At 43.2% G+C, this 14,819-nt stretch overlaps 1 protein-coding gene across 3 annotated transcripts in view; it reads right to left on the bottom strand.

The window, feature by feature from the left end:
• The window catches only part of gabbr1b (gamma-aminobutyric acid (GABA) B receptor, 1b), a 113,272-nt gene that overhangs the window by 9,978 nt on the left and 88,475 nt on the right, over window positions 1-14,819 (bottom strand). For all 3 annotated transcript variants that reach the window (XR_010573712.1, XM_065471385.1, XM_065471386.1), the window contains exon 16: window positions 6,051-6,179. Coding sequence is in view for 2 of the 3 variants with exons in the window: in XM_065471385.1 (XP_065327457.1) it covers window positions 6,051-6,179 (129 nt within the window). In the remaining variant the exon portion in view is untranslated. The remainder of the gene's footprint in view (window positions 1-6,050; window positions 6,180-14,819) is intronic.

Raw genomic sequence — 14,819 nt, 5'->3', positions numbered from 1 at the left:
TCATATTGTTCCCCTGCCACTGAGAGTACATCTTGGCTGGTTCTGTGGAGAACAGCTCGTTTATTCTCCTGCCTTCTATCTCTCTGGTGTACCTCTTCAAGTGGCTGGCAAAGGCTGTGAGTCTTTGCTTGGCAGTTTCCAAGGCGTCAGGTATGGACAGCTTGCTGTATTTCTTAGGCATCTTCTTCATTGCACCTTTCTGCAGCACCGATACTTGGCTAGCCTGCCTCCGTCCTACCTTGATTTTCGCCTGTAGTCTCTTTCAGGAGGGTACTGCTCCTTGTGGCTGTTCAACTTGTAGCCGAGCATCTCACTGATCACTGCTGCCGTAGTGTAGATCAGCTGGTTACTCTCTGTAATAGTTGTGGTAGGTATTGTCTGTAGTGCTGCATTCACACAATCTAGAAGATCTTCAGAGTGTACTTCATGTAGTTTCTCCTACTCAGTTTTTAGGTTTTTTTTTGAGTGATTTCAGATCAATTGTGTTAATAAAGTATGTCAATTAAAAAAAAAAACAATAAAATCAGACACGCGAGATTGTGCTAAAAAATGATACAAAAGAAGGCAAGGCAAAATAAAATAAAATAAATAAATATAAAGGTGAAATATAAAGTAAAATCAAAAGTAGTCAAAAATGGCCAATTATACCCTGGACCCCTGTACCATTCTTCTGCTTGTTACAATGCTCACTAGCTTTTGGTTGCTTGCCACATTCCTTCATGATGCCACAAAGCTTTCCTATGTCGTGAGCTTAGTGAGGGGAAGAGGCTTTTTTCACATTCTGACCATTGCTGCCTGCCAATATGGTGGGTTTTTTTTCAATGTGCTGAAGAACAGTTTTGCTCTCCCCGTGTCTCAGGGTAGTTCCACAAAGAAATTATTAAATGTAACTATAGCCATTACCTCCACTAGCTAGCTCAGCTCCTTGTCCCTTACACTCTCCTTCTGAGCACCTGCCTGAGCTGATGCAGATCGGGTGATCGAGGATGACTCCAGAAGAGAGAGACAAACATTTCTGAGCCCACAAGTATTTTTACTGTGATCACTCTGGGCACTTTCTTGCTTCCTGTCTTGTGCAGCCAAAAGAGTCCACCTCACCGGTAGTTTTGGGCAGTGGCGGTCCTAGCCTGTCTGGCGCCCTGGGGGAACACTCCCTCTGCCCCTGTCATTCTGATTGTTTCAGGATACATGACCTGCCATTATCCAATAACACATCTGCTCTCCGGTATCTTTTGCTCGTTTCTCCACCTCTTCTTTTCTCTTTTTTCTAAACTGAGGACCTGATGGCTTTGAACTTTTCTTGTCCATCTTCCATTGGTTTTAATTTTGCACTCCAATAGTCATGAATTCTCATGACTATTGATCAACAACCACTGACCAAAGCCCACTGATCAATGGCCATGAGTACCATTCACAGAGATTTGGGGAATGGCTGCAATCACAGCATTGAGACGCATTTTTTCCCCCAACCCGAGGATCACTACAACATAACCTAATAGGCCTACACCTTAGTTCACAGATTCACTTTGTCTAGGGTTTATTTCTGGGATTTCGCACAACCCAGGATTCAAATCATGAATACATAATGGGCTTGGATTTACAACATTATGATTGAAATGTGCTCTATTTGGAAGCAGCCGGCCCCCCTCCCCTTTCGACAGGTTGTGTGTGAGACTTTAAATCATCAAACTGTAAATTATAAATGTTAAATTGTTATTGACCCCTTTACCCCTAGTCCTAAAGTGTATATTTATTTTCTTACTCTTCTTATATTTATTGTTTGTTTACTTGCACTGCTGTAACTGGAGCCTCGTCGTCTCGTCTCTCTGTATACTGTACTGTATGTAGCGGAGATGACAATAAAGTTTACTTTGACTTCAGCAGCAAGCAGGCGCACCGAGGTCTCTCGCGCTCACTTTTCGCATACAGAAAAACATCGGTGCAAATTATAAGTCTGTATCATGATGACTGGTGTTTTCGTGTTTGTTGGTTTGTTTTTATTTTGTTTTATTTTGCGAGTTGGTTATTAGATGCTGCTCCAGCCAGCCAGAGAATCCCCCGCCGCCCCGCCCTCTCCTCCCTGTGCCACAAGCAGCAGGCGCACCTCGCAAACGGAGGGTGCCCTTACTCCCAGCAAATGGGCGAAAGAAAACCGATCGGTGCCTATTACATCCCCAAAATGCGCTGGCATGATGTCGGGGCAGCATGAGTACGAGCAACTTTTTTTTTTTTGGCTGATGCTGTGATGCCGCCCCCCACCACGATGCCGCCCCGGGCAACCGCCCATGTCGCCCGTATCAAAAACCGCTACTGGTGGGCGGCTCTTCAGACGGATCCCATCCGTCTAGTTTCGTCCTACTTCCCTCTAGCCTGTACAACCTGTCGCGGCCCAAGAAGTTGGTGATGGAAAAATACATCTGGGAATTGTTGGCTGCAGGAATCCTTTGCTGATCTTCCCACCCGGTAGGTGCTGGTTTCTTTTTTGTGGCTGTAACCAAATGGCCAACACCTACTTAACAAAAGCTGCTGCAGCGTTTCCTCTGCTTCGCCAACTTTTACAGTAGTTTCATCCACAACTACAGTCAAGTTGCTGAACCACTCACACATCTCACCTCATCTCACCTCACCCAAAATTATTTGATCTGCAGAGGCTGCTGCTGCCTTCACCAAACTCAAAGAACTCTTCACCTCAGCACTGGTCATTGTGCATTCTGATACCAAGCAGTTATTTTACCTGTTGCTATTTGGTGTTGCTAAAGGCCAGTGACTTTCTCTGGTAACTGGTGGCCATGCTGCTGCAAATCGCTTCCTGTGTGGATGGCCCTTCAGACACTTAAGGATTCTCTTATAATCCTCAGTCATGTTACCATGTTAGTTTATTTACCCTCACTTTTCTTTAGTTTAAACTTTAATTACTTTATCATCTTGATGCATGCTCAATCATCCAGGTAAGTAAATCTCCGAAAGTTGATTCTGTTCATATGGACGTCGCGTTTTGTGGGAGAAACGTTTAGTCACTCATGCAAGTGACTTCTTCAGTCTCAGCTGACTGCAGGTTTCCCCAATCTTATAAACAGTACATTGCATAATGACTGAAACCAGCCCAGTGAGGGAACAGTGGGCTGGGAGGTCAGTTCCTTAATCTTAATTATGCAAATTCTCATGACTATTGATCAACAACCACTGACCAAAGCCCACTGATCAATGGCCATGAGTACCATTCACAGAGATTTGGGGAATGGCTGCAATCACAGCATTGAGACGCATTTTTTCTAAACACCGGGTCTCTGTGGCTTTTAAACCCCAAAACACGCTGCGCCAAAAATTGGTCCACCCCACCGATCGGGTCCCCCGACACAAACAGAGCAACATAGTGTACGCTGTTAAGTGCCAGGTGTTAGGTTTTTGTATTGTGATTGTCATTTATGCTTAGAAATATTTAACCATATATGCTTAGAGGTATATAATCGATTGTGTAGTGATAGGATGTGTGATCTTTAGCAGGCTGCAAAGGCTTAGTGTGCATTTCAGAGGACTCTGGAATGCACACCTACATCCTGGGAGCATGGGAAGAGGTCGTACCTTGTTTTATTGTTTTATGGTAGGATAAACGTATCTATGTCTGTTTTAGGCTAAGTGCATTTTGTTTAGATGAACTGCTGGACTTCCGATTTATACATCGGGGAAACCAAACAACCTCTGGCTAAGAGGATGGCACAACACAGAAGAGCTACCTTGTCAGGCCAGGACTCTGCAGTCTAGTTACACCTACAGGCCAGGGGACACTCTTTCAATGCTGAGGATGTACACATCTTGGACAGGGAGGAACGCTGGTTTGAGCGCGGAGTCAAGGAGGCCATTTACGTGAAAAGGGAAAGACCATCTCTGAATCGAGGAGGGGGCCTAAGGGTACATCTGTCACCATGAACAGAATAAACTTTTGGAGGTTTAATTACTTTAAACCTTACCTTGTTACTTTAATTTGCTTGTATGAAATTCTAATTATCATACATTAAAAAGCAATAAAAAACAGTAACATGTCTCAGTTTCAGAATTTAATTTCTTGTCTTGTTACGTTTTTAAATTAAATATAGGGTTTTTGTAAAAAACATATTTTCTTTTGATCATTTCTTACAAATACTTTATAGCAAGAATGACACTACTGGTCAAAAGTTTTAGAACACCCCAATTTTTTCAGTTATTTATTGCAGTTCCAGTCATTCAAGTCCAATGAATAGCTTGAAATAGAGGTAAAAACTTTTCTGGATTACTTACAACCCCCTCCGTCTGCATAAAAGCAGTGTTGGAACACACTGTGGTGCCATACCCTTGTGAGCATCAGTCGAACAGTATTGTACTGCAGAAAGTGGTGTGTTGCCACAAAGATGGTGAGAAAAGGGCAATTAACCATGGAAAAGAGACAGACCATCATAACACTTATAAATGTGAGTCTTTCCTACAGAGAAATTGCAAATAAAGTCAAGGTGTCATTGAATACAGTTTTCTTCACCATCAAAATGCACTCAGAAACTCGGGCAATCTCAGACAGGAAGAGGTCTGCCAGACCCAAAGCCACAACTGAATCAGAGGACAAGTTTCTGAGAGTTAACAGCTTGTGTGATAGGTGGCTCACAGGACAACAGCTTAAGCATACCTTAATAGTGATCATAGCAAGGAAGTCTCAGTTTCAACTGTGAAGAGAAGACTTCGAGCTGCAGGCTTGACAGAATGTGTTGCAGCAAGAAAGCCAACGCTAAGACGTCAGAATAAGACCAAGAGGCTTGCCTGGGCCATGAAACACTGTCAAAACTGAAGACTGGGAGAATGTAATATGGACTGATGAATCAAAATCTTCAGTTCATCATGCAGGATCTTTGTACGCCATTGAGTAGGCAAAAGGATGGTTCCACAGTGTGTGGCATCAACTGTCAAACATAAAGTGTGATAGACTAGGGCTGTTTTGCTGGATCCAGGGTCGGTGACTTGTACAGAGTGAGGGGCACCCTGAACCAAAACAGCTACCATAGCATTCTGCAGCACCATGCAATACCCTCTGGTATGTGTCTAGTTGGTAAGGGGTTCGTCCTACAGGAGGATAATGTCCCAAAACATAAATCCAAGTATGCCAGAACTACTTCAGGAAAAAAGAACAAGATGGTAAGCTTGAAAACATGGAGTGTCCAGCACAGTCTCCAAACTTAAACCACATCGAGCTGGTTTGGGATGAACTGGACAGAAGAGTGAAAGCGAAGCAACCTACAAGGTCCACATTTGTGGGAACTTCTCAAAAAGATATGGGAAGAACTTTCTGAAGAATATTTGATTTCTATTGTAGAAAGAATGCCACAAGTGTGTTTAGCTGTTATATCTGTCAAAGGTGGCTACTTTGATGAGTCAAAAGTTTTGAATACATTTTGGTGTATAAATTGATTCCATGATTTCTTTTTTTACTTTTAAATGCTTATTTGAACTATGCTTTCATTTCAGAGTGCAATGAGACATTAAACCGCATAATTATCAATAAAAACTAGAAAAATTGGGGTGTTCTAAAACTTTTGACTGGTAGTGTATGTACATGTATTCTTTCAGCAGGTGAGAAAAGAACACAAAACAGTGTGTTCAGCACTAGAACAAGTATCAGTTTAGCTTACAGTATGAAAACTGGAAATACTTGGGAAAAGCTAGCCTTGCTCTGAACCAACGCTCAAAAATTAGTCTCATCAGCTTACTAATTAAAATGTGTTTTTTGATTTACTTGGCAAGTATGGACATGATATTTGTGTACTTAGTTAATATCATCCTCCCTAATCTAACAGCACTCCAGGAATATGAACAGAGACACAGCACCATGCTGATTGGCCAGAGTAGACTGTTAAAGATCTGAATTGGTGATGCTGACACGGCAACACTCACCCAATTTGCAGACCCTCAGGTGATATATCATGCAATCTCAGATGCCTTCTATGCTAATGGATTTTCATTCAGTCTTACACTAAATGTGCTAATTTAATCTGCAGGTATGGGATGAAGAGAGGTGTGAGATGGTTTACCTTGGGGACAAACAGAACCACCAGGGTGATGTAGACTGAGAAGACAATGGCTAAAGAGGCGAAGGCGAAAGAGGCATCCTGCTGGGAGGACAGAATCATGGTGACTGGAGCTGTGATCATACACAGTACCTGAAGAGAAGAATAAATAGAATAGATAAGCTTAGCTTGTTTATTACAAAAAAAAAAAAATCACAAGAAAACTTTAGTCTTAGCATAAATTAAAAAAAAAAAAAGTGTAACAATTTCAACAGAGTTACCTATCACACTAGTAAAAAAGTGCAATGATCAGACCAGGTGGAATTCAGTCCAACTGTTTTCTACAGAACATTAATACAAAACCTCTGGTTTCAATTTAATGGTGATTTTGAAGACCAGTGATGGGATTAACAGCGTTAAAAGTAACGGCATTACTAACGGCATTATCTCTCCTCCACGCACCCCACTAAATAGCCAGACTCTCACTCAGTCACCCTCACCGAAGCCTCTCTTTTCCTGGCTTCATTCCTCAAAACTCACCTTCTGTCAACCTTAACTCAGCTCTGGAATTAACCACCCTCTCCCTCAGTTGCCTTCACACCAGAGACTCTCAGTACATTACTACGTATACTATTTGTAACACTGTGTTCAATAAAGCTTTGTTAAAATCTTAATCTATCTGTCCCTTGAGTCTGTTTTGGGTCCACTCCCACCTACTGGCCTCTCAGCCTTTGACAGTACAAACTGGCTGAAAAAATGGACCCAGCAGACGTAATTTGGACAGTGATCTCCAAACAGGGAGCAATAATTGGTGAACACGAGCAAATCCTGCAGTTTCAGGCAAAATCAGGTGCAAATCAATCAGTGACAGACAGTAGGAAATCCTATCCACATTTCCAAAGCTCTGTTCAGACATCACTCCCACCCCCAATCAGCCACCAGTACACTCAGCACAGGCTCCGTTTGCTGCTCCTGAGAAAGACGCTCCACTTTTCTCTGCCCTGGTCTCTGCAAACCATGCCTGTGTTCTATGATGCAGTGTCCTCAACACTCAAACCTTTTTCCGGTGAGTTGGGCCGGTACTTTCTGTTACAGTGCTCCCTTGTGTTCGGCCAATCGCCTCTTTCTTTGACAATGCTGCTAAACTCTCCCACTTAGTAGGTCTGCTGAGGGGAAAGACCTGGCATGGGCCGAAGCTTATTTTTCATTTCACCCAATTATTTCCTGTCCATATGTTGAGCTTCTTGGTGAGCTGACAAAGACTTTCACTCACCCAGTCTCTGAGGGCAGCGTGGCCAATTATTAAATTTATGGCAGGGCAAAACATAGTGTAGCAAAGTTTGTCATTGATTTGTACAACTGGAAGCCAGTTGGCCCGATCATTTGCTTCAGGGTTTATTTTTGCAAGCCTTAAATGTTAGCCCTTCCATTCATGCTAGAACCTCCCATACCTGCCATTGCACTCAATAACCAGGATTTTAACGGAATCAGTTAATCTGATCTTGTCTGGAAACCACTGGGAGACCCTCTCATTTTTCACCTTTCATTATCCTGACACACCTCTGATCCTCAGTTACCCATAGTTAGAAAAACACAATTACCATATAGACTTCCACAGAAAATGGGTCCAAAATCCACATGTGTCCTTCTCTGGATTCCTCAGGGAAATATTTATCAAATTTCTCTGTCAGTTGTGTAAGGTGCTGACAGACTCATCACTAGTCTTCACCTGAGGAGAGTTTTCCAAGATGTGAGACAAAAGTGGAAACATGTCCATCCTCTTTTCCTGGGCCCTCTTAGTCCACAAAGCAATTTCCTCTTGAAAGCTTCAACTTTGTCTGCAACAAAAAACATGTTGCTGTTTCTCCCTTGAAGTGAGATGTTCATGTGCAAGAGGAGATTTTTTTCTCCGTGAGAAAAGAAACGACCTCATTCCTCAGTTCAAACAAACGCTTGAAGTCCAGTCCTCTTGAAAGCCAGCTCACCTCACTGTGGTAGAGCAGCTAGACACGATCTGCTTCCATGTCCTCACAAAGCTTAGCAAAACATCTGGAATTCACACCATTATTTTTAATGAAGTTGAAGTCACACTTACATCCATCACCTCGTGACATCTTTCTGCTGCAAGGCTTTCACGGTAGAGAAAACAGTGGGTCTGTTTAGCTTCTGGTGCACTCAAGAATCTGTCTAATGACGCCGAGATGCCTGCCAGTCACTGAAGCTGCGCCATCACTGCACACCCCAAAACAGTTCTGCCAGTCATTCTCAATGAAGTAGTTGTCAATGCATTCCTGAGCCATGGCTGGTGTTGGCAACTCTCCACAAAACAACATGTCTTCATGCAAACTGCTATCCCAGCGACAACGAATAAAAACCAAGAGCAATGCACCATTCGTGACATCAGTGGACTCGTCTTGTTGCAAAGAGAAAAATGGACTACTTTTTATTCTTTCCAGAAGCTGATGCTGTATGTCTAAGGCCACGTCCGTGATACAGAGGCTCACAGTGTCGTTTGAGAGTGGGATGGATATTGGCTTCTTTGCAGCAGCCTCTTCGATCATCTCACGGCACATATCTACAGCGGCAGGCAAAGTCAAGTCCTCCGCTATAGTGAAAGACTTTTTACTCTGTGCCACAAGTCTGGATATGAGGTAGCTAGCTTTTAAAGCTGTATAGGAATTTCTTTTACTTATGTATTAATCACATTATTTTATTGTATAATGCCTTGGTGCCACTGGATTTTAACATGTCTCACACCAATACTGTAAGACAAATGGTGGGGGTCTAGTTAGGAAGTTGGGGGGAAGCAGACAACTCCACAGGAAGGAATCTTTTGTCTCTTTGAGGACTCTGGGAGGTAGCAAGGGAGTGTGAACCTTAAGGTGTGAAACAGCTGTGTACTGCCTTTTGTTCCTGGAGAAGGTATTTAACTGAGAGCCACGCTAGGCTCAGTGAGACTCTGCTGACCTGCCCCGCGGTCATGTGGGCTCTCCATCAAGCTTGGTTGTCTGTTCTTTGTGTGTTTGGATTAAAGAATGTTAGCTACCGCTCACCGCTCATCTGCAGGCTTTATTTAATGGAAAACTTCCACAACAAAGCACATTTAGAGTTACCAGTAAGTGACAAAATAGACCATTTCTGCATATGCTGTCTTTTCTTTTCTCTTGAAATATTTCACCGGCTTTCTTGGGATGGTTGGTTTCGAGATGCCGTTTTAATTTCGAAGGCTTCAGTGGACAGTATTGTCCACACTCCACACATTGGGCTCTCGGGTCCGCCTTGTTTCCTCCGTTCACAAACCCATACTTCAGGAAGTCAAACTTGTGCAAAAAGTTTGTCTTTTGGGAGGGGGGTGTGGGGGTGGGGTTGTCACTTTCATCTTAATTTTTCCGTTTTAAGAACTTCTTCATATATTTTGATTACTGCAAATGGCGGGCAGAGTGTCTTCTTCTGCTTGCTTATTGAAGCTGATTAATTAAACAACTCCCCCCCAAAGTGTAAACTAACACACCTCAAGGTGTGGCTCCATGGTAAGAATCACTAGTCTAGACTAACTAAACTAACGCTGCAAACCGGTTCTGAGACAGGTGAGAACCTGACCTGCAGGTGCTCCCTCTGCTCTTCAGGACTGTTTTGAGCACACCTCCCTGAACATGTTCAGGGAGGCTGCAAATGGTGACTACACCAATTTGGAGGAGTACACATCATCTGTGACCAGCTACATCAAGACTTTCATAATACGCTCCAACCAGAAACTGTGGATGGTAAATGGTAAATGGCATTTGTATAGCGCTTTACTCAGTCCCTAAGGACCCCAAAGCGCTTCACACTACATTCAGTCATTCACACACACAGGCAAGCTACATTGTAGCCACAGCTGCCCTGGGGCGCACTGACAGAGGCGAGGCTGCCAGACACTGGCGCCACCGGGCCCTCTGACCACCACCAGTAGGCAAACATGGGGTTAGTATCTTGCCCAAAGGATATTTGGCATGCAGCCAGGAGACAGCCTGGGATCGAACCACCGATCTTCTGATTAGTGGCAGACCTGCTCTACCACCTGAGCTACAGCCACCCCAATGTGGATGACTGTAGAAGTGCCTGAGCTGCTAAAGACTTGAGACTCCGCCTTCAGAGCAGGCAACAAGGTGGCCCTGGGAACAGAGGGCCAAACTGTCTCGAGCCATCAGAGCAGCGAAGCGCACGTATGGCAGAAGAATCCACAGCCACTTCCAGGACAGCGACGACATACGGCACATGTGGCAGGGCATCACCAACTACAGGAAGATGGCACCTGCCTGCGATGGTGACGCCTCCCTACCTCTCCAACTTCTATGCACATTTCGACGCTCAGAATGACGTGTTGGTAAGGAAGACCTCCCCCACCCCCAAAACGAAAGAAGAGGAAAAGCTCTTTGCAGAGTTCACCCACGGAAAACTGCTGCTGGTCCAGATAACATCCCCAGGAGAGTGCTCAGAGAATGTGCAGACCAGCTGACAGATGTCCTCACTGACATCTTCAACCTCTTCCTGAGCACTGCTGTCGTCAGGCCAGCACCATCGTTCCTGTGCCAAAAGAGTCCCCAGTAGTGATGGGATTTCCGGCTCTTTATAGAGAACCGGCTCTTTCAGCTCGGCTCACTAAAAAGAACCGGCTCTTCAGGTTGTTTTGTTGCTTTAATTAATTTGTTATTAACAACAATATAAAATTATGCACAAAAGGAATTACTAATGTAATAAAAATGTGGTTTTATTAATATATGTTTATATATAAATATATACGGTGGCCCCTAGAAACAAAGCACGTACAAACTCCAAAACACATTGCTAGCGTTAACTGAACTTCCAAAACAGAGCTACCTAGATCGCTTAAATTACACAATTGAAAGCATATGTGTATTGTTTGTGTATTTATACACAAGCACTCATATATATTCAAATAATTTAAAAAAAAAGTTCATTTACCTGTTACTACCACACACCAAATCCGGTTGTTGGTACTTCCTGGCTTGTGTAGCCACTAGGTAACAAAAGCTCAACACTGCCCCTAGCATCCTGGAGCACTTCTGTTGTGTTTTGTACGTGCTTCGGAGTTCGTACGTGTTTTGGAGTTTGTACGTGCTTTGTCTCTAGGGGCCACCGTAAATATACTTTTATTTATTCACTCCACATAAAATGTAATAAATAAATCATATAATACAAAAACCAACTATTTACATTTCAACTTTTAACTATTTGAATTTTCAGCTTTTTCCTTTTAAACAAATTTAAAGTCAAACAACACAAAACACTGCAAACCACAACACAATTAAATATAAATTAAAATATGAAAACAAAAAGAAGATGCACATTCTCTGTCATATAGGCCTGCATGAATAAACTTTCTGAATCCTTTATCATCCGCAACTGAAAATAGTTGTGGATGATCACTATACCTTTCTAATGTGACGTTGTTGTCCCTGGCTCTCTTTCTCTGTCTCTCCCTCCGGCTCTGTTCCTGTGCTACTGTGAGTGTAACTACCGCCCCTCCCCCCTCTGCTCAGCGCAAGCACAAGGCTCACGTGCGGAGTGAAGCGGAAAAAAGTGCGAGAGAGAGCGTGAGAGAAAGAAAAAAACCCCCACGGCTCCCAATAAGGAGCTGGCTCGCATCGTTCACTTCAAAGAGTCGGCTGTAAGAGCCGTTTCATTCGTGACCGACACATCACTAGTCCCCAGTGTCCTGCCTCAATGACTACCGTCCCGTTGAATTCACACCCATTATGATGAAGTGGTTCGAGAGGCTCATCATGAGGCACATTAAGACTCGGCTGCCACCCACACTGGACCCACTGCAGTTTGCCTGTCCCCCCAACTGGTGAACAGATTATGCCAGCGCCACCACCCTACATCTTGCCCTTGTCCACCTGGACAATAAATTTAATTTCAGTTCATTTCAGTTCAATTTTATTCATACAGCGGCTAATCACAACAACAGTAGCTATGCCTCAAGGCACTTTATATTGTAAGATAGACCCTAGAAAAATACAATAAAGACCCATATGTACGAATGCTGTTCATAGACTTCAGTTCACCATTCAACAGAATCATTCCTCAGCACCTGATTGGAAAACTGAGCCTGCTGAGCCTGAACACCTCCCTCTGCAACTGGATCCTGGACTTTCTGATGGAGAGACCTCAGGCAGTCCAGATCGGTAAGAGCATCACCAACATCACCACACTGAGCACTGGAGCCTCTCAGGGCTGTGTGCTCAGCCCACTGCTGTTCACTTTACTGACTCAGCAGCAATGCACAATTTGAAGCGTATCATCAAGTTCGCTGATGACACGACTGTGGTGAGTCTCATCAGCAAGATCGACGAGTCAGCATACAGAGAGAAGGTGCAACAGCTAACAGACTGGTGTAGAGTCAACAACCTGTCTCTGAAGGTGGACAAAACAAAACAGATTGTTGACTTCAGGAGAGCACTGTCCAGTTAACTTCGATGGATCATCTGTGGTGGTCGAAGAGCACCAAATTCCTTGGTGTTCACCTGGTAGAGAACCTCTCCTGGTCTCTCAACACCAGCTCCATAACTAAGAAGGCCCGACAGCATCTCTATGTCCTGCAAAAGCTGAGAAAAGCCCATCTCCCACCCATTCTCACCACCTTCTACAGAGAGACTATCGAGAGTGTCCTGCGCAGCAGCATCACTGCCTTGTATTGTAACTGCACCGTATCGGATTGCAATACCCTACAGCGGATAGTGGGAACAGCTGAGAAGATCATTGGAGCCTCTCTTCCCTCCATCACAGACACCTATCGCACCTGCTGCTTCTGCAAAGCCGCCAGCATTGTGGAGGACCCAGTGCACCCCTCACACACACTCTTCACCATGCTGCCTTCCGGCAAGAGGTAACGGAGCCCTCACTGCCAGACTGCGGAACAGTTTCTTGCCATCAGACTCGAGGGGGGCTCAGTGACTGGACTGACACACACACACACACACACACACACACACACACACACACACACACACACACACACACACATATATATGAAGAGAGAGAGAGTATGCATAGTATGCAAACAATGCAACAATTTGCAACAATGCTCAGTCTTTTGCACAACCCACTGTTATTGTTGCAGTTTTCCTTTACACTGTTGTGTCTGCACTGTCTTGTGTCTGTGTCATTCTGTCTGGTGTTGCACTGTCTTTGTTTTGTTTTTTTTGGGCAATTTTTGTACACTTGCACTTTATATAGTCCTGTGTTGATTGTCTGTATATTATTCTGTATATTCTGTACGTTATACCTTATATGTAGCACAATGGTCTTGGAAGAATGTTGTCTCATTTCACTGAGTACTGTACCTCTGCACATGGTTGGAGTGACAATAAAGCCACTTGACTTGACTTCACTTAAAGGGGCATCAACAATTTCACAGCTGGGGTCAACTGTATTCAGAGCAAGATCAGGTAGACCAAAACCACACCATCAGAAGACTAATATATTGAACTTACTCACTTTCAAACTTTATCACTGATAACGCATCTAATCATATTTTAATAGAGCATTTCATTCTATACACATTAATCATTTAATATACCTCAAACGAGTGGCCAATTGAGAACCAAAATTTAACTTAACAAACGTGTTTGTTTTAATGTGTGATGAAGCCAGAGCAGCAGGACTTAACATACAAACCCATGCAAAAAGGACCTGGCAAGAGTTCATGCCACTACTTTTGAGCTGCACAGAAAGAGAAGCAGACCCATTTTCTGTAGAATTATGTAATTATAATTATCTTCTAGTTTCATCTTTGTGGAAAAAGGTTCTCATTGCAGCAGGACAAAACTCTGAAGTAATACCCGAAGACTAAAGAAACCCAAGGACTGTTGACCTGCCTACATAGTCATCTGATCTCAGTCACTGAATATGTACGGGCCATTTGTAGACTGAGGAAGCTAAACATTCCTGACATGAAAAGAAACTCTTTGTTATATTGTCAGATGGCATTTGGACTCGACTGTTATCGACAACCTAAGAAAGAGAACCACCTCTTCATACCAGCTACTGACAGCAAACAGGCAAGTTGGTTTTATACGCAAGACTCCCGTGTAAATGAAAGGATTAGACAAAGATAACCTGATTAAATACAACATGCATTTTTTAAATAATGATGCATTTATTAACTGAAAAAAGCTCTCCATTTCTATAGTACATGGCCTTGTGTGAAAAGCAATTGCCCCCTGAACCTAATTAAGGTTGTGCCCTGCCTTGGAGCAAGAACTGCATTCACGCATTTGCGATAACTTTCACATCACAGTGGAATTTTGGCACATTCTTCGTTGGAAGATTGTTTTAATGCTTTAATGCATTGGAGGATTTTCAAGTGTGAATGGCCTGTTTAAGGTCATGGATTTAAACTGAGATTTCATGTAGACCACTCCAAAACCTTCATTTTGTTTTCTGAGCCATTCAGAGGTTTGGTTTACGTGCTGGTGTAGTTTTGTTTTGTTTGAGATTAAGGGCACAAACTGATGACAATCATTTTCTTATTGTTGAATCATAAACACTCCTTTTGTGATCTCGTGGATGAGTCATCTATGGTTTCTCTCAAGTACTTTTGGTACTGTTCCAAGTTTTCTCCATTTGTGGATAATGGCTCTCACTGTGGTTCACTGGAGTCTAAAAGCCTTAGAAATGGCTTTGTAACCCTTTAAAGATTGATAGATATCAATTACACTGTTTCTCAATTGTTCTGGAGTTTCTTTAGATCACAACATGATGTGTTGCTTTCTGAGATCGTTTAGC

The sequence above is a fragment of the Pelmatolapia mariae genome, linkage group LG22 (genome assembly GCF_036321145.2).
Source record: "Pelmatolapia mariae isolate MD_Pm_ZW linkage group LG22, Pm_UMD_F_2, whole genome shotgun sequence".
Classification (NCBI taxonomy): Eukaryota; Metazoa; Chordata; class Actinopteri; order Cichliformes; family Cichlidae; genus Pelmatolapia; species Pelmatolapia mariae.
Note: the sequence above shows the minus strand (reverse complement) of the source record. Positions and strands in the feature narration are given on the sequence as shown.